At 38.0% G+C, this 25,168-nt stretch overlaps 1 protein-coding gene and 1 long non-coding RNA gene across 2 annotated transcripts in view; both read right to left on the bottom strand.

Annotated features, from left to right (window-relative positions):
• LOC140636705 (uncharacterized) overlaps positions 1–25,168 on the bottom strand; it is a 169,532-nt gene that overhangs the window by 108,422 nt on the left and 35,942 nt on the right. The gene's annotated exons all lie outside the window — the stretch shown is intronic.
• On the bottom strand, positions 10,014–10,275 carry LOC140636265 (pancreatic progenitor cell differentiation and proliferation factor-like). The gene is given in 2 exon segments (XM_072831578.1): positions 10,014–10,105; positions 10,143–10,275. Coding segments are annotated over 2 exon segments (225 nt in total).

The following is a 25,168-nucleotide window of genomic DNA, read 5'->3' on the forward strand; positions in this document are numbered from 1 at the left end:
TACCACTCTCTTGATGTCTCTCTTCCTTTAGGTATACTTAATCCAAAAAACTTGTTAATTTTTATCAAACTAACTAGGCTTTATATACTACAGCCTCCTGATATATGGGTATTAGAGACGAAGAAGGGCTTCCTGGTCTTGTCTAAGATCATTGGATTCTTGTCCTTATCAAAAATCATTATAGTCCTGGAATACAAACTGTCTATAATTGAATTCACCAAGACTTTTATTAATTTATAAGCCAAACACTGAAGATAATGATCATCCCCAGATCATCGCTCCAGATATGTCAGGCAGCTCCTGGTGATAGGCTGCAAGAAATTACTATCTTCTCCCAGGGTAGGTACCAACATGTCAAGCTCCTTAAACTAATACATCATGATAATCAGTGCTTTAAAAAAAAAAAAAACAAAAAAACAAAAAAAAAAAGACACTGAGTGCTGCATAATGAAGACACAGAAACACTGGAAAGTCTCAGCGATGCTTCACCCTAATTGTCACACAACTGAAAGCCTGGGATCCCCCAACAGCTAGAACCTGCTGCTATGGAAACCTTAATGTTCCATCATCTGAGAGATTAAAAATTGAGGCTATTAATGGACTCGACAGTAGTTTGCATGTTTCATTAGTAAAAAATGCCATTATTCTAGGACTTAGGGAATTGGATTTGGGGGTGATGTTTTTTATTCTGTATTAAAATGGTCCAGGCATAATTTGAATGGTATAACAAAAGAAAGGAAACAACTGAGGAGGAATTAGGACATTTCTGCAAATCAATTCTTCCTCCTCTCCCTGATCTTCCCTTGCTGGCTGATTGTTTAACTGAGTACAGGTGAGGTTTAGAGGATGCGCAGGAGAGAGAAGCCGATTTCAGCCTCCATTCAATTCCTGTGCAGGTTTTTTATGAAACCCAGACTCCTTTGTTTGGGAGGCAGCATAATTAGAGCAGTGTTTGGAAAACCAAAGACCACAACCCATTACTGAGTCAGAAAATAAAACCAGGGAGTCTCAATCAACATTTATTAAAAACAAAATGAAAAAGGATAAAAAGAAAAATACTGAAAGGTCTTCCAATTGTTAGGATAAGTATTATCTTTAAAATTCTTTCTACTAGTTTACAGTGTAGTAGTGCTTTCTACTGTGAATCATGACCAAAAAATTTTGCAAAACATGGTCAGAGTGCATAATTAAGAGGCCAGGCTATGAAGCTAGACTGTCTGAATTTGAATCCTGATTTTACCACCTGCTGGCTATATAAACAAGTCATTTAACATCTCTGAGCATCCGTTTGCTTATCCATAATGCAGGAATAATAAAGTTGCTGTAAGAAGGAAACAATTAAAACAATACGAAGTACTTGGAATATGTCTAGTCCATAAAAAGTGCTCAAGTGAGAGTTAGCAATGGAAAAATGTCATTGATTACTTGAAGGAATTACATTTTTAGATCACTGAACATGTCTATCTTTTCATATTTATATTTGTAAAATAGGGCCAATTCTTGCCAGTTTAGAAAAGTATCATTATAAATTGTCCTGTTAAACCATACAGTACATCACATGACTTGCATTGCTCTTAAGACTACTGTGCAGGTTTTATTCCTTTCCCTTGATACCAGAATCATAATGGGTTCTACTGCATCATGAGGCCAATAGAGAACTGTTGTAAAGACAAATGCAAATATTAAGGCTCTTTTTTTCTAGGAAACAACAGAATTTTTAGCTCATTTCTCCTTAAAGGCTACATCACATCTGAATGGACCACTAGGGTACTATTTAGTGCTCAAAACATTAATCCACTAAATGGTGCCTGAAAGGTTAATGCAGCTTCTGAAAATGACTGACCTGTTCCCAGAGGCCTGTCCTGGGAGAGCAGGGTTCTCCAAGTCAGATATGGGGCATTGCTCTGGAGAAGCAGTCAGAGGAGAGCAGCATAAAATCTGGGAGGCAAACACATGGCCTCTGTTGGTAATGGTGCCTTGGGGATCTGAGTCTAGGGGTTGCCTTATTTCCTAAAAGTAAAAGATATCTAAACAGTTTCCAATGTCCTCTTTTAACTGATTGACACTTTGCTAAATGGAACTTACTGGGGACAGAAGTGTTATGAACACTAAAATGTGATGATAGTTTTGTGTGTTTGAAATTCTTTACCTTCACCCGATCACTAGATGGGGGAGAGTTAACTGAAAAGGACACATAATTTCCATGGGTGTTGTGTCAGTATCAGTCGAAGAAACTGGGGCCCAGAGAAATTGAAAGGGAGTTGGAAGGGGGTTTATTATTATAAATGATTTCATTTCCTGAACACTTACTAGGTACCAGGCCCTACAGGGGAAGCTTTGTACACATGAACTAATTGAATATCAGCCGTTGCTCTGTAATGTAGGAATTATTACTCCTATTTTCCAGATGAGGAAATTGAGGTTTTGAAAAATTGTTGGATAATTTACCAAAAGTTAGAATGCTGGTAACTACTCTAGCACCTGTGTGTCAATAGCTGATAAGAGACACCTTCAATCCATTGATTTCCATGCTTTTTCATTCCTCATCGCCCATCTACCTGTATCCTCACTTCTCTCCTAAGATTCCAGGATACTTTTTAAAATTCACTGTCTTGCACAAGCCCTAACTCTTACCCATCTCTCCTCTAATTTTTCACCTGGGGAAACTCCAGCCTTGGTTAAACACAATCCTCTGCTTGCTCCACAGTGGTCTTCGAGCAGCCCTCCATCGTCCCACACATCCAGTTCTTCCATATGATAAATATATATTGATCTTACTCCACTATAGAGCCAGAATTCATCCCATTCTCTGGCTATCCATTGCTACCACCCGAGATTGAGCCACCATCATCTCTTGCCTAACTGCTGCCATAGGCTTTCAATAACCTCCTCGCTTCCACTCACACTCCCTACACTATTCCCCTGAATAGCAGCCAGAACAGTCTTTACAAATATTATTTACTTCATGTCCTCCATGTGCTTCAAGCCCTCCAGGGGTTTGCCATTGAGTATTGGATAAAACCCAAAGCCCAACATGATCAAGCCCCTGTGTGCTTTTGGACCTCAGTTTAAATCATGCTCCCAGCCACTCACGATGCCCAAGTTCTGTGGGCCTTCTCCTTGTTCCTTGAATGCTCTGAACTTTCTCCTGCCCCAGAGCCTTTGCAATTGCTATTTGTTTCATCTGGCAGGCTCTTTTGCCAGTTCATCGCATACCTTCTTATCACTCAAGTCTAGGTTCAGATCTTACCTCCTCTGAGAAACCTTCCCTGGACATCATGCTTAAGTGCCCTTCTATGTGACACCAGAGCCCAAGTTCTTTCTAGAACATCATGTTACCATTAAAATAATGTATTTGATGAGCTTCCCTTTAGGCACAATTTGCAATTAATTATTTCCATCTCTCTCCTCCACCCCTTTCTCAGTCCTAGCATCCCTGACATAACTACCCCCATGCTTAGCTAGTCAATATGTAAACCTCACAACTGTATTACTTGATATGGCCTGCTCTTAAGTATTAAGTGGCTGAGGGGAAAGGCAGGTTTTTAAAAAATTTCATTGGGGCAATGAAGCTTAGTCATATTGAAGAGAGACTTTGGTGAGAGGATGGAGGTGACTTAAGGAGGGTCTCACCATAAACACCCTTAAATAAATTTATGTGTCTCTACCACAGCAGTGGCTACCTACTTCTACTTACATGCTAATTCTTTCCAATCTATATACCCACATCCTTGTCTGAATCTAGCGGTACCTGATCCTACAACTGTATTTCTCATGTGAAAGTAACCAGACCAATTAAAGGTTAATGCCCTATGTTACTTTCACTAACACAGATTCTAAATACAAGAACTAACTGCTTCAGACCCAATATCAGGACACAGTTTTGATAATGTGTATCTAGTAGCTGCTAAACACCTGAATGAATATTCTCCCCACATTAGTCCACTGTGCCTTTTGAGTACAAAAAATTATTTAAGAACTAGGTAGGAAAAGTTTGTGACTTGACTTTTTTCTCTCCTGACTGCATAATGAGGCTGTGCTGCCTTGCCCCTGGTCATGCTTTCCAAAGGCTGCTTTATATATCTTTTGGGCAATAACCATTATGCATTATCATTTTCTTGGCATGGTTTTTATTTGCTGGGGAAGTTATTCAAAAGCTTCCACGCCCTACTCAGTGACCCAGATAGATAGGATACTATCGCCACCTGTGCAGTCCTCATTACCAAGACAGCAAAATAGAGGCATTGATTAGTAGTACAGATAGAGTGGCATTTTAAAATTATATTCCAAACATTAGAATCCTCTCATTTTAAAAATCCTTTAAAAAATTCCTCTATAGAAACTCCTAATAGATGGTGGCATTTATGCCAAGATCAACATGAAACTTAGCTGAAACAAAATCAGCTCTCGAGAAACAACAAAAATTGGGCAGGAAAAAGAACATTTACACTCCTATCCTTATTTTTTTTTAAGATTTTATTTATTTATTCATGAAAGACACAGAGAGAGAGAGGCAGAGACACAGGCAGAGGGCAAAGCAGGCTCCATGCAGGGAGCCTGATGTGGGACTCGATCCTGGAGCCCAGGATCATGCCCTGAGCTCAGGGCAGGCCCTCAACCGCTGAGCCACCCAGGCGTCCCTACACTCTTATCTTTAAACTAGAAGTATAATTAAATAATCTTGATGACGCTTCAATTCAGATTTAATAATGGATCTGAGTATGTGTTGTGTCCTGTGCTATTCACTTGCTGTCTCTCAGCTCCATGCTGCCCTTCTCTGCTCTGCTCTGTACAGTGGGGATGGTAGTCTGCAATCTACACTTTCCAGGCCCCCTTTCTGTTGGGTGTTGCCAATGGGAGGCATGGATGGGGAACCAGAAGGCTGAAGAGTGTAGAGATTTCGGTCTCGGGCACCAACTCCATGGCAGGGACTGGCAGTTGCTGGGGAGGAGAGAAAAATGAATGTGGGTTCCCCAGGAGCACATCTTTGTAGGTGTAACCAGTCCTGGCTGCAGTGGCACCCCTTAGGCAGGTCTGGGCCTAGTCATGGTGCTTTTAGTACAGGCAGTGGTGGCAACAGCTCTAGCAGCCAGGCAGCAAGTATGAGCCAGTGGGTGCCAGCCCCGGGCACATCAGCAACCTCCTGGTCTCCAGATATCCTGACTCCTTCCTTTTCCTCTCTTCTAACTCTGCCAATCCCTTTGTAGTCAGTTCCCTCTGATGAAATCTGTTTGTTTGTTTTTTTATTGGATTCTGACTGATACATAGGAACAAATTACTTAAACGCTTCTTACATTTTGTTTTTAATGGTCATCTAATGGGGCTTTCATTTAAACATTTGTAGTAGTAAATGATAAGAATGATGATTAACCTTTATTATTTACTGTGTGCTGGGTGCTGTTCTTAGCCCTCAGATCTTATTCAGTCCTCACAGTGACTCCTTGAGATACATATTATTTTTATACCCCTTTGATCCTGAGGACCATAAAGCTCAGAAAAGTCAAGTAGATTGTCAGTGCCCACTATCACCCAGTGGAGAGAGCCAGGATTTGATCTAGGACTACCTGACTTGATAGCCTGAATTCTTAATCATTATGGAATATTGCTCCTGGCCAGTCTACTTACAACCGAATGTACTTATCCATTGTAGACAATGAGGTCTTTGGTTAAACCACAGTCTTTTATGATGACTTTTGCAAATGTGCTCCTTGAAGTCACTTTAGAAGTTGGATATCTATAAGCAATGTAAAAAAATATATAAATACTAGTCACTTGTAGATTATAAGCTCCATGAGGCCAGAATGATTACCTGCCATATTCATCACTGTATCCCCAGCATCTGGGGTGGTTTTTGTCACATTTGAAGTTCTAATATGTTTACACAATAAATGTTCATTAATATGCAATAAATCATATATAAACTAAATCACATATACCATATATGGTAAATCAATGAATTGAAGCCTGCATGGGCTTGGATGTGGTTAATTTTTTGCAGTCAGACAACTTTTCTATTGCTAAATACTTCCTTTTGGAAAGAGATCTAGGTAACAAGCAAATAAGGTTTTGAGTTCATTTTCTCAGCCAGAATATGACACAATCTAAACTCAGGAGAGTACATTTTCATAAATGCAAAAATATGGCCCAGGAACATCAGGGATGAAAAGTACAGAATTACTTTATGATTGAATATTATAGTTAATGATTTCTTGTAAGTCCACAAGAGGTGTGTAAAAAAAATGAAGGAGATTCAGCAATACTAAGATATAAGATAATCTGGCAGATTATTAGGGTAGAAGAGGCAATAAAGAATGAACTTGACCCCCCTCCATTTCCTTATGAATGAAAATGTAGAACATTGAGAACGAACAGGTTCAACAAAGGCTTGAGCCTTTGCATGTTAGTTCAGCAATATCATGAAAGAAGAAAGAAGATGACTTTGGGGAGTTACACACTGACACTACCTTGGGAGGGAAATGAATGGGATACAGGCGGGGCTCTAAATGTGGTGTCCTATTGAGCTGGCCACCCAGCTTGAGCTGGTCAAGAATTCAGTTTCTGTTCTGAGAGCTTTGCTGACAAAGGCGTAAGTGTAGGTCCTAAGTAAGGGAAGTTTGTGCAATAGGCCTCTGTGAAAAAAAGTGGATGATATTTATTCTATGGATGAAAGTGGAGGGAATGTTTCAGATTATTGATGAGCATGAGTCCATCAAGGTTGCAATCCAAAGTAATTAAATTGGAGGAAGTAGCATGTCAAAGTTGAGTAAGTGGGGTCAATCTGCCCCAGATACAAGCAAAAAGAAGTGCATTGTATATAGAGAAGGTAAAAACAATAACAAAACCATGAACGCTAACCTGTTATTATCACTATGAGCCTGCAGTCTAAACACTTTCAATGGAAAAATACTCCTCTGTGAAAAAACTTCTCGTAACTTAAGATCTAAATAAGTATAGCAGTTACTGTTGTGTTTTAAATATATACATGATATGTAATATATATAATATGCTTCAGATTTAAAAGACTTATTCCTCACTGAACATTGTATTCCACTTGTAAATTACTTTAGCAAACTGCCAGATGTGAAGGTTGTCCCTGACACCTAAGACTCAGCTACATTTATTTGTTTCAAGGGTAAGTTTGTGATGATTTAGAGTCATTGGGGTTCCCAACTGTCATAATTTGTACCTTCACATATTCCTGTTTAAACCATAGTTTAAACTGTGGGTTTTAAATAATAGTTGTAAACATAATGAAAGAGAACTTGATTTATTTCAATTCTGTCCTTTTAGGTGACTACTTGGAGTTTTTATTTGTGTTTAAGATTTTTAAATTTGCAGAGACTAAAGCTAAAAAATAGAAACTGTAATGTTAACCAATTATGAGAATCCAACATAGGTATGTTTTTCTTTTTTTTCCCCAAAAAGTATCTTGAGTAAATCAAGAACACAAGGACATAATCCATTACTTTATTCCTTTTTAGAAATGAATGTTAATCCATCCATCCATCAATTTATTCATTTCTAGTATGATTATGTTTATTAAGGTGAATAAAGAAAACAATTCAGTCTATATTTCTTGACATTATTTTTGTTTCATGTCATAGTTATTACCAAAATTAATTTTGTTGTATAGAGGAAAAAATGTTTTCTGTATATCAAATATGCTAGGGATGTCACTGGTGGGAAATATATGAATTGCTGTGAATACATGGCAAATCTTTCCAAATTGTTATTGCAAATGAAGCCCATGAGACCCTGGGAAGATAAATACTATCAATTCTGTCCATCCTGTGCTTATTAACTGACTCCCATAATAGGGACAAAGAGTAGTGCTGGCCTATGATTTGAACCTTCCTCCATGTCTCATGAAATTCTTAATGATTTATCCGTTTAAGACATTTTGGTGAATCCTTTAGGTTTCCTATGTGATTTATAGCATTTCATTCAGAGTGACTTTCTTCAAGTGGATATGAGGTCTATTAGCAGTATATGCCTTTCCATTCTCAGAGCTAACAAGTTAAAGACAATTTGGTAAGGGTGTGCCATCAGTGAAGACTTTTTAGTTAGATATCAGTTAAGAACCAGTAATATACGGGCTAATTATCTACACCTCCCGTTGCTAGGAAGAAAATGCTGAAGTGCAATAAAGAAGAAAGACTTCCTTTACTCAAGTAAACATTGGTATAGCAACCAATAAACTTCCTATTTACCTTCCCTTCAGGATTTAAATGTCCAGGTAATGTTTTGGTACTATATTGTGAAATAAAGCAAGGGTAATAAAAATGAATTTGTTGCATACAGTTTTTTCAAAAAACTGGAAAAATGTAGACACATCATATCTGGTATCTGAGTTAGAATTTGGCAAGTATGATGAGAATAGAGAGGTTTAACATAGAAATTAGAGCTTCCAGGAATATAGGGAGAGCTGAATGGGTTCTTCTGGTCACCTGCTCATGCTGATCTCCTTATATACAAGTGACATGGTCACATCGTGGGTTCTGTGATAAGTGATCAAATCTATAAGGATCACAGTACTCAGACCCATGGCATCTATCTCTTCAACAGGAAGAGACAAGCACTACCAGGTTATTAGAATAATCTAGCCGACACTCTCCTCCCTGGATACTGTTTGGGTAGTCAGTGCCACGACCTGACTCTGTGATTCTTCTTTCTCAAGCTTTCGTGGCTGACCAATACCTCTCTTAAGTGATACCATCTTTCCTTTAATGTACAGTCTTTAATCAGATGATTACCCTATTGTTTCTAGATTTTTACCCCCAGTAAAACTGTCTGGGCCATTCTGCATTAATTTTATAATTTCACACTCAGAGATAATATTTTCTGGCAACTTACTATCACATACCAACTAGAGTGACCATAGGGAAGTTTGCCAATCAACCGAGGGTTTGATGAATCTCTCTTCAGTCCACTCACTTCTGAATTTATAGACAAGTATGAAGAATTGGAAAGGGTTCAGAGGAAAGCCATGAAGAAGATTAATGAATGTGAGAATGAAAATATGGAAAGATCAAAAGTACTGAGGGAGAGAAAACTGCATGTGAATTTAATAATAGTATCCAAAAATACTGGATTGTTAAACATAAGAGACCAAATTATTTTGCAGCATAAGGGAATTAGGCTTGACAGAAAGAAGAACTTCCTTATGGTAAGAAATGTGAGTGATGAATGGCTACCAAAAAAGGATTGAAATCTGCTCTGTAGAGTTTGAAAAATGATGTATTTTCACTTTTTATAGACTGTAGTCCTTTCTGAAGGCAGAGAAATGGGCCACATAACATTTCAATTTTTTTTTTCCGGATCTGAGATTTATGTATTCACTTTCTCAGGAATAGGGTAATGAATCCTTCCACAGTTAAGTGAACCAAGAACCTAAGAACTTCAGGTGGTGATTCAAGCTAAATTACAAAGAAATTCCTTTTTGTGTGCACTGGCTTTAACTTCTTTTTAGCAAAAGAACTCTTTTGAGATACTGATAGACCACCACATACAAATGTGTACATGTGCCAAATCTGCATACAATTTCTAGGTATTCATGGACTCCCCACAACCTATTCAATGAGCTCTTTAAGGGTCAAGGGATCCAAGTTAGTAAATCTTTTTTCAGTGGAAATTTATTCTTTCTTTCTTCCTTTTTTTTTTTTTTTTTTTTTCTGGCTGCTTGGAGTTTGTTTTCTACTTGGTACAAGGCACAGGGTTACATGGTGTCAGGAAAGCTTGTGTGTGGCTTGGATAGTAATGAGTGGGGTTTCCTCAATTTCTTTTTTGGTATTTTGCTGTTTTGATATAAAAGAACCCTACTGCTTCTGCTTGCTGTAGCCTGCCTGGTCTATGTGGAGAGGAGGGGAGGGGAGGGACGGGAGAGGACAGCACTCGTGAGCCTGGCACTTCCTGAAGCCTAGTGGTGGCCACTCAGGGCTGGGGTCCAGTGTTGGCTTTGCCAGGCTACTCACCAGTCTCCTTCCTCATGGCCTCCAGAGCCATGTCACAAGTGATCATGCCACTGGAGGCTTGGGGACACTTGGAACATTCTGGGGACTCCAACACTATAGCCATTAATGAGAGAGTGGACTTCCCTCAAAAGAAGTTTGCCCATCAGTGACCTGGGTGGGCCCTAGAGAGACCTGGGTGGTGAGGGGTGGCTTCCCCAGGGTACTCTGAAGTTCTACAAGGGCTGTTAATGGAAGTGGAACCCAGGTGGCACCAGTAAGAGTCATGGGTGGCCATGAGCAAGCTGTGGGAGGGAAGTGCTGCCATGCTGTCACTTGTGGGCTGATGGAAACCTTGTCAGTGACCCCTTGTGGGCTTTGGTATATGATGGCTGGTGGTAGGGACCTGGATGCTAGGCCACAGAGGAGACTGCAGAAGGCCACTCCACCACTGAGGGGTGGGAAGAAGCTAGAGGAAATTTATTCTTATTTCAGACATGGCCAATCCCATTCTTATAGAAAATTTGTTCTGGGGACATCAGCCTTTGACTCAGGTCATGATCCTAGGGTCTATGATGGAGCCCTACTGCAGGCACTTTGCTCAGCAGGGAAGCTGCTTCTCCCTCTCTACCTCCTGCTCTCCCTGCTTATATTCTCTCTTTCTCTCTCAAATAAATAAATAAATTCTTTAAAAAAACTGGAATAGTCTTGGTATCATGAATCACCTTCACACCACAGGAAATGTATGACTTGTATACCTCTTTTCTTTCTCATCTTCCCTTTTGTTCTCCCTATTCTTTTCTTTTGAGTGTCACACATCCTTCCCTCATCTTCTCCCTTGGTCCTTCCTTTCTGTCAAGGTCTATAAGTTGCCCTCAGGGCATAAGGTAACAAAAAGATTGCCTATTAAAGCCTAGAATCTGATTAAATATGTTAAACAAAGATCACTTTAGTCGCCACCCCCCCACCCCCGCCCCCGCATTAGTGGGTCAAAGTCCTTAGTGTCATTTGTACTTTATAGCTACCTGTGAAGGAAGACCTCTTCATAAACACACACTTTAGAATCTGGAAGTGATTGTTGTACTCATGGAATTCTTCACTTAGAAAAATCTGGGAAGGGGTGCCTGGCTGGGTTGGTGGGTGGAGCATGCAACTTTTGATCTGGGGTTTTGGGTTCCAGCCCCACCTTGGTTTCGAGATTATCTAAAAATAAAATCTTAAAAAGAAAAAAAAAGAGAGAGAGAGAGAGAAATATCTGCAGTTTTCTCTTTTGGTTGGGGTCAGAGACACTTAGAGAAAGCAAATTTCTCTAAGCTCGCCACAAAATTGGAATCAAGTTCCCTTAGAAAAGGTTTACATGAAAAGCCAAGGGGAGATTAGGGTAAGACTCACACTTTATCCCTAACACTTTTTTTCCTGCCCTTTCCTGGGAATGAAATTATGTGAGAAATCAATTTGCCTCCTTATGTTACTTTGCAGAATTTCCACTTCTGTGCAGCCCTTTCTCCTTTGCTGGTTCCTCTTTGAGGAGCTGTTATGAAGGCCATTTTCCTGCATTTCAAGGACAACACATTCATTAAATACTTAATTGAGTGTTTGTTCATGGAACTCACCTTCCCCAATTTTGTAGCATTCTAGTGTTTGTAGGCCAAAGATGCCTTCACTGGGATTCAGTTTGGGGAAAATCTTGCCATAAAATAAACTCTCTGTAAGTCTGAGTATTTATATAGAAGATCTAGAAGAGGAAATAATACCAGTAGACATATTTGGAAGATTTTCTCCTACTTTTAACTTAAAAACATCACCAGAAAGTAGTCAAAAATTTAAATTTTAATTTGAAGGCTTGACCAAGTTTCTGCTTTAAAGCACAAAAAATGAAGAAAAATAAGCTATCCTTTTCTTTTAAGCAACAAGCTTGATTTACAAAGGAATCTTTCGCTAACAGGTATTCCAGTAATTTTAGTCTAAAGATGACAACGTCAAGAGAATGGCATTTCTTACTACCAAGTACTACATATTAAGTTGTTGTGCTACTTTTAAAAATTATTTTTTTTAATTGAGGTATAACTGACATATAACATTATATTAGTTTCAGGCGTATAACATATGAACGATTGGATATTTGTACACATTGTGAAATGATTAGTACAATAAGTCTAGTTAGCATTCATCACCATACAATCATATTACATTTTTAAGGTGAGTATCAGGTTGACTAGGGCCTGACCTATTTTAGTTGTTAAGTATTTTCTGTATCACACTGTGTTAAGGACAAGATGAATTCCATAGCTCACTGTATTTCCCTTCTAGGTTGGGCAACAGGGGAATCCAGAATTTACTATGTGGTTTCCCTTATCCCTAGGCAGAACCTTGAGGCATGCATTTCTATGAACTAACTCTCCTGGGCTTTTCTTTTTCTTCCTTTCACTTTGCTCTGATTTCTCTACCTTTAGAAAAAAAAAAAATCTCATTGTCCTACTTGTAAGTACATAAACTACCTGAGATCTATTTTGTAGTAAGATAGGACATTAAATAAATAACACAGATAATTTTATGATGATAATAATCTTGAAACTTAAAATTCAAGAGGAAGTCAACACCTTTGAAAAATGAGTGAGTTGACAAGTTCTATTTCAGAAAATGTTTGTGATTCAAAGTAAATTGGACCAACCTGAAGTTTCTGCATAGCTCCCCAGAATGAAACCCACAGCAATGATAGACTCTTAAATAAAAAATATTCTTCAAAAAAAAAATATTCTTCCAAGTCCAGATTTATGTCATACCACCAGGTATGTTTGGCAGAACATCATCTATAAGTAGTTATACAGAATTTGTAACACAAAATCCTATGTTTTCCCATTTCTTAGGATTTGGGGTCTGAATCGTCTGTAAAATATGGAAGCCATATTGTGGATCTTAAATATTTTTCCATGGATCTTGGTCATGGAAGAATTCTTTTTGGTAGCACTTAAGTATCCATTTCTGGTAGAACTCTCCAGTTTCTAGAGCCACTACTGTTTTTGTGGAAAGGCTGTATAATCCTCTGGAGAACAGAGTGGAGTGGTTGAGTAGAGAGGCTGGCTATGCAGCTGTGGTACAAGGCACACCATAATTTAGGAATGAGTGCACCTATTTGTTGTAAAAGAATAATTTGGGAGAAGAGGGAATTTTTACTGAATAAGGAATGCAGGAATTCTAAGCACAGCACTTTTTTTCTACTGTCAACACTTGGCTGCTTATTTATGTGTGTTTTTTTTTTTTAGCTTAAACAATTTTCAACTTCGAATTTCTCCTTATAATCTGTGAATCAAGGAAATGACTCTTTTTTACAGTCACTTAGCTTTCCTTTGGCAGATATCATGGTATCCCAGAAAGGGACAAAGGAGAGGGAGAGTAAAGAGTTGAACAGAATCGCCCAAGAGGTAGAAATGAACAAAGAAACTGGGTTTCTTGCATTGGCCCCTGGGTGACAGAACTTTTAATTCTTGAGAATCCAGCATTTTAAGGGATTCCTTAGATTGTGGTTAAAGCAATTATAAGTTTGGAGCCTGGTTAAACTAAAAATAAGCCCTCTACTAAAAGACAATCTTTTCCAGTTTCTGAAATCTTTTGGTAGAATCTTAGAAATACTTTTTCCCATTATGTTCTGTCTTTTCCTTTAAAGAAGACATTAAATGAACTGAGTTCTGGAAAATATGAGGTGCCAAATAAGATCACAAAGAGAGGTAACCTAAGGCTCCATCCAGATAAGAAAAATGAATAACTATGTCTTGCCCTTTTCCTGATGGATGCTGAGCATCCGCAGTTAACTCTTGTTATGTGCTGGTCATAAGACAGCAGTGTAGGGAAATGAAGTAGTAGTGCAGGAATCAGGGAAGCCTGTTCGGCTTGAAGAATATGACAGGAGGACTGTGTTTGGGAGCTCTGACATTAGACAAATTCAAGATTATGTGGGGCAGTTACTTCCCCTCTGTCTCTACTTTCCAATATGTAAGCATGTCCTAATCTGTAAACAGCAGAAAGATGCCATTAAATCCAGTTAAAAAATATTGTGTGAAAAGTCTCTGGCTGCAAATCTGGCACATAATCATGCTCAACAAATGGTGACCATTATTAGTGTTTATAATTACAAAACCTACTTTTTTGAGAATGTAAGATGTCCTTTTTGTGTGCCTGAATTTCAAACGTATATTGAAATAATTATGCCATCCATTTTTACTTCCTTAGAAGGGAGATGCCATCCATTCATATGCAGTTTTACTAATTTAAAATTATTTGCTAGAAGGTTAAACATAATGTTTTGCAATTCAGAACTACTGACTACATTAAAAGCAAAAGATGGAGCACTAGCTTCACCCATAGTAAATACTGTGAGAAATCTGGATTTTATTTATTTGCTTAATCCTAGAATGCATAAATGTAGTTTCAGAATTACCTATCATCTGCAAAACCAAATTTAATAAAGAAAATGCAAATATTTGTATCTTTTTTCTTTATTTTTTTTAAAGATTTTATTTTATTTTTATTTTTATTTTTTTATTTATTCATGAGAGACACAGAGCGAGAGAGAAAGGCAGAGACACAGGCAGAGGGAGAAGCAGGCCCCGTGCAGGGAGCCCGATGTGGGACTCCATCCAGGGTCTCCAGGATCACACCCCGGCCTGCAGGCGGCACTAAACTGCTGCGCCACCAGGGCTGCCCTGTATCTTTTTTCTTTAGCCTTACATACCTAGTAAATTATTTTTCAAAGTTACTTAGGTTGGTTAGTTAGTTTGTTTGTTTGTTTATTTATTTATTTATTATTTATTTATTTATTTATTTATTTATTTATTATTTATTTATTATTTATTTATTCATGAGAGACACAGAGAGAGAGAGAGACAGAGACACAGACAGAGGGAGAAGCAGGCTCCATGCAGGGAGCCCGATGTGGGACTCTATCCCAGGTATCCAGGATCATGCCCTGGGCCAAAGGCAGACGCTCAACTGCTGAGCCACCCAGGAGTCCTGGTTAGTTCTTTTCTTCACCAACTTCTGCAGTGTGATTATTTATTCATTGGTAATACAGTTAGGTTAACTCTATTTGAATTTCATTTTAGGTTCCCTCTGTGCCCTGGTTAATTTTCATTGTTTAATTTGTTTTCAGCTATGTGAAATGTTACCACGGTTCTAAAACTCAGAGATACAGAAAAAAGTTATATTTTCCTTAATCTTTCTACCTAATTCCCACCTAGACACTGTGGATAACCATTCCCATGAATGTTTCTGGTTTGTTCTTCCTATATTTCTTTTTGTATACTTTCTTATTTTCTCACATTTCTTAATGAAGATAACACACTATAAATAATCTCTTGCACTTTGTTTCTTGTAATCAGCAATATATCCTGGAAATCATTCCCTATCCATTCATAGTGATTGTTCTTATTCTTTATCTTGATGCAAATTACTTCATTGTGTGGATATGTCACAGTTTATTCAAACATTCTCTTATGTATGGGTATGTGCATGTGTAACTTCGTTATATAGTACCAAATTCCCCATCTAGAAGATTTGCGTTCCTAGCAATATAAGAGAATGTCTCTTTCCTCATAGCCTGGTCAATACAATGTGGTGTGTTACTTCTGGATTTTCTCCAGTCTGATAGGTGAGAAATGGTAACTCAGTGTTGCTAGAATTTGTACTTCTTTAGTTGTAAGTGAATTTACACATCTTTACGTATGTTTAGGGGTCATTTGTGTATTTTGTGTGTGTGTGTAAATTGTCTATTCATATCTTTTTACCATTTTCTATTAGGTTTTGGTCCTTAGTCCCAGTTTTTTTTTTTTCCTTAGTCCCAGTTTTTAATAGTTCTTATATAGTGGGGATTTTAGCTTTTTATTTGGGGTATATGTTATAAATATTTCCTCCAGTTAGTTGCCTTTTAACTTCATGGTATTTACCGTGTAATTATTTTTTTTTTCACGTCATCAGATTTACCAGTAGTTCTGTTTACTGGCTTCAGATTTTGAATCCTAGTCAGAAAGACTTTTCCTACATTGAAGTTAAAGAGGAATTTACTCATGTTTTTTTCCCCCCCAATACTTTTATGGTTTCATATATTATGTTAAAATTCCTGATATGTTTGGAGTTTACTCTGTGTATGGAGTGAGGTATGGACCTAATTTTATCTTTTGCCAAATGGCTACCATTTATTAAAAAGCCAATCTTGGGCAGGCCCGGTGGTGCAGCGATTTGGCACCGCCTGCGGCCCAGGGCATGATCCTGGAGACCTGAGATTGAGTCCCACGTCGGGCTCCCTGCATGGAGCCTGCTTCTCCCTGCCTGTGTCTCTGCCTCTCTCTCTCTCTCTCTGTCGGTCATGAATAAATAAATAAAATCTTTAAAAAAAAAAAGAACTTAAAAAATATAAAATAAAAAGCCAATCTTAAAAAATATTAAAATAATATAAAAAGTCAATCTTTGCCCCATTAATTCAAGATGCACTTTTATCATACTCTAAACTTTCATGTCTTTGGATCCATTCCTATTCTTTTTCTTTGGTCTACCTGTCTGTTCATGAGTTAGTAGCACAATGTTTAAATCATAGGAACTTTATCATATGGTGTGCTTTAGGTAGAGCTAGTTCTTCAGAGTTTTCTTTTTCAGTGCTTTCCTGATTACTCTTACATGTTTGTTTTCCACATGAACTTTCCTATCAACTTACCTAACTTCATTAAAAAAAACTTGTTGGCATTTTATTGGGATTGTTGTAAACTTATCCATTAACTTGGGAAGAGCTGATATCTTTATAATGTTGAGTCATTCTATTCAAGAACAGGGAGGTCTATGCATTTGTTCTACTCTGGTTCTATCAGAAGAATGCTATTAATATTTTAATCTAAAGAAGACATTGATAATGAAAGATTATCAGGAGTCACTAGGCACCACTATCAAACATGATGTGATGGCCATTGCCTCCTTCATATTATCCATTCAACAAATATGTACTGAGCATTTACCTACCAGATGGTGGACTTTATGCTAGGTCCTGTGGATACAAAAGCAAAACACCTGGTCCTGCCCAGGAGGCACTCACAGTCTAATGGGAAAGACAGGTTATTAAATTGATGGTAGCAATTACTTTTCCTTTCTGAAGATACCCAAGTCCTTTCACTGAGGAGAACTAGATTCAGTGTCCAAGAGACATCAAGGATGTTGAAATTGGTTTTATGAAACCTAGATGGAAATTTGTTTCTCAATTTTATTTATGCATTCAATAGCTTTTGCCTACAACTGCATCTTAGAAGATAATTTAAAAGTCTAATTGTAATGTGTTGAAGCCCTTCTTGTTCATGCATGTGTATCTAGTGAGATATCATGTGGAATGTTGAAATTAGTTGACTCCAGCAGCAGCTGGTACACAGCAAGCTTCTCTTCTCAAATCACTTTATTTTCCAATGGTCATTAATAATTTGCTTAAAAAGGAAGCAAATCCTTAGACTTTTATTACTCTCCCCTGATTTTTCTACCAGTGCTTGCAATTTAACAGTTGGCTAGCACTTTTGTGGAGGTAATAGCAACATTGGATATCATGTTTACATGCTTTTAACAAAATAGAGTTTCTCCCTAGGCTGAGCTAATAATCACTTCAAAACTTTCTTACTAACTCCTTCAATATTAATTCAATCTTATTTTAACTCCATGGAAAATCAAGCAGAATCTTGATCAAGTGTGATCCTGTTGGAAATTAATTAACCCTTTCAGGATGGTCACTGTTCCCGGAAAAGAGACTATTTACTTTCTGAGCTGTTTCTGGCCAGATATCTAGTATAAAATTCTCAGTATCACATTCTCTTGTTAGGGAACAATTCTAGGTTTCAAAATGGACATAAGATAATGATAGGATGTGGATGTGGATAGGATGTGCTTCTAACTGCTGAATTAGAGGTGGCAATTGTTGATACTAGGGAAAGGGGATGTGGTGGGAGAAGGGAAGTAACCCTAGGCTTTTCCATTTTTCTCTCATCATGGCTTGACAGTAAAAGGAGACATGTTCACTATAGGTTTTCAAAAAACAAAGACTGTTTCTTCAGGAAAACCTAAGAGTCCTAGAGGGAAAGGGATAGAGGCCTTTCAGAAGGAGAAGCAGGCAGCTATTATTCAAACATAAGCTGAAAATAACCTTACATGGAATTTGCTCAAGTAACTCCTAGAATTTTATTAGTGTGTTCTGTTTTCTTTTTCTTATTAATTTTATCCCTCTTGTGTTCTGCACAGCATTGTAGTCATTCAGTTACACCCATTCATTCCCCATCCTCCATACCTACCCCTACCAAGGAGTCTCCAACTCCTTTCTCCTTCACTTGCACCTTTGCTCTATCATGTCATTTTGGAGTGGTACTATGGGAGAACTACATGGTCTCTTAGGCTATGTGGTTCATCATCATCCTCAACAACCTTCATAGCTGTTCTTGATGCTTATCCCCATTTGCCCAAGAACATGTTATATCCAGAGATCACCTAAGTCACTGGTCAAATTAATTGATATCATAAGATTTCCTCCAGTCATTCTTCCATCAAACGAGAGTATTCCAAAATAATAGGCAACACTTATATAATGACACAATTTATGATCAGAAAATTTCAAAAACTAGGAAAGTGAAGGCTAGTGTGCCAAAAGATGATTAAATACTGGCTGACAAGCTGGGAAATGTGAAATATGGAATGAAATATGAATTTTCCCATTTAGTTTTCTCATAATTATATAAGATTAGAACATCTTTGATCTTTTTTTTTTCCTTTCTTGGAATCTTTTTTATTCAGAGTTCTCAACAAGGTGCCAGCAGGAGATGGAGGCATACCATGGTGGCTTCCTACTGGTAACTGCTCTCTCTTTCACTTCTGCTAGTGTGGGATAGAACATTCCCCTCATCCTATGTGAATCTTCTAGTAAAAACAGGGATTTCTTACCACTATTTAGAGGTCAGCCTCTCAGCTGACCTAGAGGTAGTATTTAAACCTCATCCAATGCAACCACATCCATCAATGCACTTCATATATCAACTTCTGCTCCTTAGATGCCTTAGCCTCTTCACACCTGGTCACTTCCATTTCATTACATATTAAGATTCAGCAGAGTAAGTTATTAAAAAGAGCATTTCCGGATTTATTTGCTATATCACTGCTCCTTTCCCTTCAGTGGTTTTAGTTTTGTTCATTTTAAAAATGTCATGCAGAGAAAACAGAGGGATTATTTATAAATTGATTAAATGAATTGTTAATGTTAAATATTGCCTCCATGCCCTCCATCCCACCCTTCACTTCCCCCAGAAATTCAGAGTTTGGGTTTTATCATGTTTGGAGTAAAAAATAGAACTATGTAGTAATTAAAACTACTTGGTACTTAGTGGTTAATTGTCTTCCATGGATTTAGAAGTTACTATACCTAGAGTCTTAGAATAAGCTTACTCTGATTTAATTATTGTAATTCAGGACCAGCCATGCTTCTAACCAACAGCACTGCCCACATAAGCATACCAGTTCTAGCCCAGAGAGAGGTGGGAGAGAGCAGTTAGAAGGCAGGAGAGAGACCCCACTGTGAAATGGACACTTTGTTGCTAAGAGAAAAAAACTACATCAAATTTTTTCTTGACCCACTTTCTCTCCTATTGGGACTCCAATTATATTTGTCTGATATTATCTCACAGTTATAGATCTTCTGATTTAAAAACATTTTTTCCTTTTTATTTCAGTTTGGATAATTTTTTTAAAGATTTATTTATTTATTTAATTGAGAGCGAGCAAGTGAGCGAGAGAGAGAGAGAGAGAGTGCGTGTGTGTGTGAGTAGGGGGGAGGAGTAAAGGGAGAGAGAGAATCTGGAGTATACTTAAGAGCAGAGCTCAATATGAAGCTCAGTCTCATCACCCTGAGATCATGACCTAAGCTAAAACCAAAAGTCGGACATGCAACCAACTGAGCCACCCAGGTGTCCTTGGTTTGAGTAATTTTTATTGGCTTCTTCGAAATTCTCTCATCCTTTTTTTCTGCAATATCCAATCTGCTGGTAACCCATTTAATAAATTTTGACTTCAGATATTGCACTTTTAAGTTTTAGGATTTCTATTTGGTTATTTTATACTGTTTACATTCTTCACAGAAAATTAAGAGAAAATTTCATTTGTTTACCCACAATATACGTTTTCTTGTAAATTCTTTGACAAATTTATAACATTTATTTTAAAGTTCCTAATTTCAGTAACAAGGTTATCTCTGAGTCTATTTCTATGTCATCCAAATTTTATTTTACCACATTTTTCTGCTTCCTCAGATTTTTGAGAGAGAGGAAGAGAGAGAATGCAAGAGGGAGAGCAAGCACAAGTGTGAGCCAGAGAGATTTCCAAGCATTGTGAATGAAAGAACACTGCAGTGTTTTGATCTCGAGCCGGGAGGGGTTGACTGCACTTTCAGATATATTGGATTCACTTTTGGCCCTGAAGTCCAATCACTGTGTAAATGCCCAGGACGATGTGATTGCCCTTTCCTCATCAGCCCAGTCATCCAAAAAAGGACTGCCTATTTCCCCACAGTCTTCCTAGATCTGAGAGCTCACTTGGGCTCTGGATCCAGGTATGGAAGCTGCTACCATTCTCTGCTACCATTCTCACCTGTGATGGGCTCATTTCTCTCTGGAATATAGTTTATCAAGGCTTCTTTGCTGTCAGTATTTTCACTATAAGGCTCCTTTGCTGTCAGTATTTTCACTAGCTTCATAGAGAAGTATGGTTTTTAGTTTGTCTGGCTCTTTTCTTGTAATTACTATCAAAGCAAAGGTTTTTTGCATCCTTCTATAACCTAACTGGAAGCAGTTAGGTACTTCTTTAATTCAACATTTATATGCCCTCGTAAAGGTCACAGGAGAGTAAGGAATATCCATGAAGTCCCCAGAGTATTTCTATGGCATCAATGACTTCCATTACAAAATAGAAAAAAGATGGAGAATGAAATTTTTTGAGACCATATCATTTATAATTATCTTTTCCAAATGAAATGACTGAGAGAAATGCAGAGAAAGAGATGAATAAGCATAGGATCATTTAGGGCTCCACATCACAAAATCAGAGAGTGTAAAGAAACTGTACCACTATAATCAGAGTATTTTAGGAATGCCTAGTGTCTTAGTGGCTGAGCATCTGCCTTTGGCTCAGGTCACGATCCTGGGATCCTCGGATTGAGTCCCACATCAAGCTCCCTACAGGGAGCCTGCTTCTCTCTCTGCCTATGTCTCTGCCTCTTTCTCTCTCTCTCTTATGAATAAATGAATAAAATCTTAAAAAAAAATCACAGTGTTTTTGAGCCAGTAGAAAACCTTAGGTGGTCTAAAGTCCAAACTCCTTACTTACAGACAGCAATGTATTTTTGGGTTCACTTGATAGACTGAATGTTTGCTTTACTTTTTCCAATGTGCTGGACAACCTGTAACTAGACATCAGTATTTCTCCCTCAGACCTATAATGGAGGTCAGTCCTTCCTTTGTTATTTTTCATAATCAAAAAACACAGGAAGCATGTCTCTTTTCCTGAGCTCTAAATTTGAAGTCTTTTTTTTTTTTTTTTTTGTAAAACACCAAACTTAGACCTTATACCTCAGGGAAAAATTATACCATCTCTGCATAGTGGAGAGCAAGTTTTGGTAGGTGGTGGTATCATCTTTTGACAAAAGATAACACTTCAACTTAGTTTATCTGAGGTAGGGCAGGTCTGAAGGCTCAAGGGCATTTTGCAATGTATGTGCATCCTTCAAGATATGTAGGATATCATAGTAAAACATGCTAATTAAGAATAGACCTCAAACTCTTTAATACTGATTCACAGGCTCAGTGATGAAAAATTAATGCTTTGGGCATGTAAAAACTAAAATTAGAACTCAGAGTAGTTGAACTATTTATCCATAGTCTAAAAGGAATGATGTCTCCAGTTATTCTTGTCAGGATATAGTCAAATACTTAGTTTGGTTTTCAGTTTGAGCTGAGGTTTGTAACCTTTCTTTCTTAGGAGGTGTTTCTCAAAAGTTCTAGGAAAAGGTGTTTGAGAGTCATCTTCGTGCTCCAACAAGAGATCAATAGTCATTTCCTAAGGGAATTTCATAGTTCCAAACAGCTTAAATAATTCAACCAGAAATAGTCAAAGAAAAGAAAAAGTGTATCAACGATAAATACCCTGTTGAGTCAACATAGAATATAAGAGAAACAGAGAACTTGGGAGGTGTGCATATCTTTAGGGAGGAAAAGAGTAAAGTTTGTGGTTGATAGAACAGCATGATCTATGATTGGATACATCAACTGTGATATGGAAAATCTTTCTTTCAGAAAATAAACTGTTTTGAATATAGCCAGTGTATTCTTTGGAATTTATGGCACTACCATAAACCAAACATCTGTGAACATTCTTCCTCAGTCTCCCACAGAAAAGGTAATTTCATGATTGTAAGAACTTTAAAAATAGAGATTAAGCTCTACTAGCTTTAGAGTAGCTCACAATGGAGATGATTTGGAAAAGACTTAAAAATAATTTTGATTGCTACCTTCAACCTTTTCCAAGATTCTTAAGGACCATTTGTAATTTGCTGACAAAAATGCATTAAGTGCAGAAATTTTGTTTGCAGATTGAGCCCTCTTATTTGTACTTGGTTATGATTCCTTTTATTTGATATTTTATTTTGCCTTATTTGTTGTGATTATTTTAATTTTAAGAAGATAGTCTTACCTTCCCTTCTAGTGGTGAGTATTACAGAGAGCATTGTCCATAAGGCAAAAAGTGGAAAATGGGAAGAATTATGACAGTGAGATTTGCATTTCAGTGACTTGAGGCACACAAGGAAGAGGAGAAATAGCCCCTCACTTCTTGCTACCCCTGACTGCCAATGCCCTCAATGATCAAACTCGGCCAGAAAACATAGGGTATAGAGGCCTTTGAAATGCAATCTACAGGGATCAGCTTTTATCCCTACCTCCCTAGAACAGAGCAGTGAGAGAAGGCAAAGAATGATTTAAAAAAAAAAAAAAAAACAACCATGCAAATGTTCAACTCAAAGCCCAAATCATAAAAGATCTTATCATTGAATGGCAATATGGCATTCATAGTAACAGTTCAATATTGCTCAGCTGGCATTAACCAAATCTCTTGCTATCCACTCACTTCATTTCCAATATTATGGAGGGCTTATTTAAAATGGGAAGATTTACTTACAAACAAGGGTTTTCCAGAAAGATTTAAGGAAAGATCATTAGAGATTACTTAGTTATTTATTAGAATAAATTCAAAGTTAATTTAGAATTTTAGTTGGTGTGGCACACAGATAATTGGTTGCATTGTTTATATACAGATCTTTCTTTTTACATTAAATGGCTATGTATACTATATTCTGATATATATAGGGCACAAAATCAGATCCTGTAGAATAGTCAGGCACAATACAGGCAGTATCAGATTTATACATCGAATCCCAGCATGTGATTGGAGAAAAAAGTCAGACTGGATTTGTAGGGTGAAGGAACTAGGGGTTCTGTAATACACAGTAAACACACATCTGATTTGAAGAACAGCTGCAGCATCTGCTACACTGGCCACAGTGCCTCTGAGGTGGTGGAGCTATTTGATATTGAACAATCTAGGGGATCCCTGGGTGGCGCAGTGGTTTGGTGCCTGCCTTTGGCCCAGGGCGCGGTCCTGGAGACCCGGGATCGAATCCCACGTCAGGCTCCCGGTGCGTGGAGCCTGCTTCTCCCTCTGCCTGTGTCTCTGCCTCTCTCTCTCTCACTGTGTGCCTATCATAAATAAATAAAAGTTAAAAAAAAAATTAAAAAAAAAAAAAATGAACAATCTAGGCCTGCACCAGGTAGGGATCATCAGCATCGGGATGCAGCTGCAGGGGTTTGTGAGCCATTCCTGTCTGTAACTTTAGGAAACTGATGTTTCTCCTAGGCCATTTCAATATTACTACTTAAGTAATAACAGATCGGAAAATAAGGACAGTATTCACAACCTCCAGCTAAAATCCTATTGTGGTCTAGACAGTGGAGTGGCATACCATTAGAAAACGTCAGAACTGCAGCTCTTTTTGGATCCCCAAAGCATATGTGCATTCTCCTTCAAAGGTGCCTCTTCCCTGGGGAGTCAAAGTCACCTTCACAGCATCTGAGGTTCCATTCATCCCAAAATGCAAGGGATGCTAAGGAAGATAGCATTTTTTATTCCATTAAGACCCTTACTCATGGTGGAAATTGGATGTACCCGCCTAGGTGTCTTCATTATACTTTCTGCCGAATCTGCCAGACAGTCCAATGGCCCAGGATGTGCAATCTTTCAGTTAGATCACCTCATAGGCAAGGCCAACCACCTGTTTGTGAGCCACTCTCCGCTGTTCCTCATCTGCATCAGCACCTAAGCTAGGGTGCAGATTCAGGGAGACACCTGCAACATTTACTTTGCTCCCTCCAAGCAGGTTAAAGTCTCCATGCTCCCTCAGGACCCACCCATGACAGCTCAGTGGGCAAACTCCCAGCCCTTCCCGCATTAGGTAATGGAATGAGGCTGGATCCAGATTGTAACCACATCTAGTAACATGGTTTTGGGGACAGCCACTTATCTTCCAAGCTTCACAAGTCAAGATATCCACTGGATTGGAAACAATAAGCAAATTGCAGTTTGGGCTGTTTTTTTGTTTGTTTGGTTTTTTGTTTTTGTTTTTGTTTTTTTACAATATTAGGAATGATGATTTTAAAGACGTTCATATTAGGCTGGACCAAATTAAGACAGCTTTGTCCCTCTTGCTGATGTGCCCCAGCTGTGATAATAAGCCGCTTGGAGTTCGCAGTCACATTATAGTCTTTGCCAGAGACAATTTTTGGTGTTCATCCATCTATGGAACTGGTATTGTGGATACAGTGATGAATAAGATCCAGGGGAGGTCCTTGCCCTTGGGCAGATAAAAGGTACATTAAGCCAAGGGAGTGTGAGGTACCTGTGGTTAAAATAATAAGCTAAATGTAATGGCAAATTTTATGTGTCCGTATAGCTCGGCCATGGTACCTAGATATTTGGCTAAACATTATTCTAGATGTTTCCGAAAGAGTGATTTGGATAAAATTTACATTTGAATTGGTGGACTTTGAATAAAGCAGATTGTCCTTCATAATAGGTGGGCCTCATTCACTCATTTTAAGGCCTGACCTTCAGAACAAAAA

Source organism: Canis lupus, chromosome 7 (assembly GCF_048164855.1).
Source record: "Canis lupus baileyi chromosome 7, mCanLup2.hap1, whole genome shotgun sequence".
NCBI classification, from domain to species: domain Eukaryota; kingdom Metazoa; phylum Chordata; class Mammalia; order Carnivora; family Canidae; genus Canis; species Canis lupus.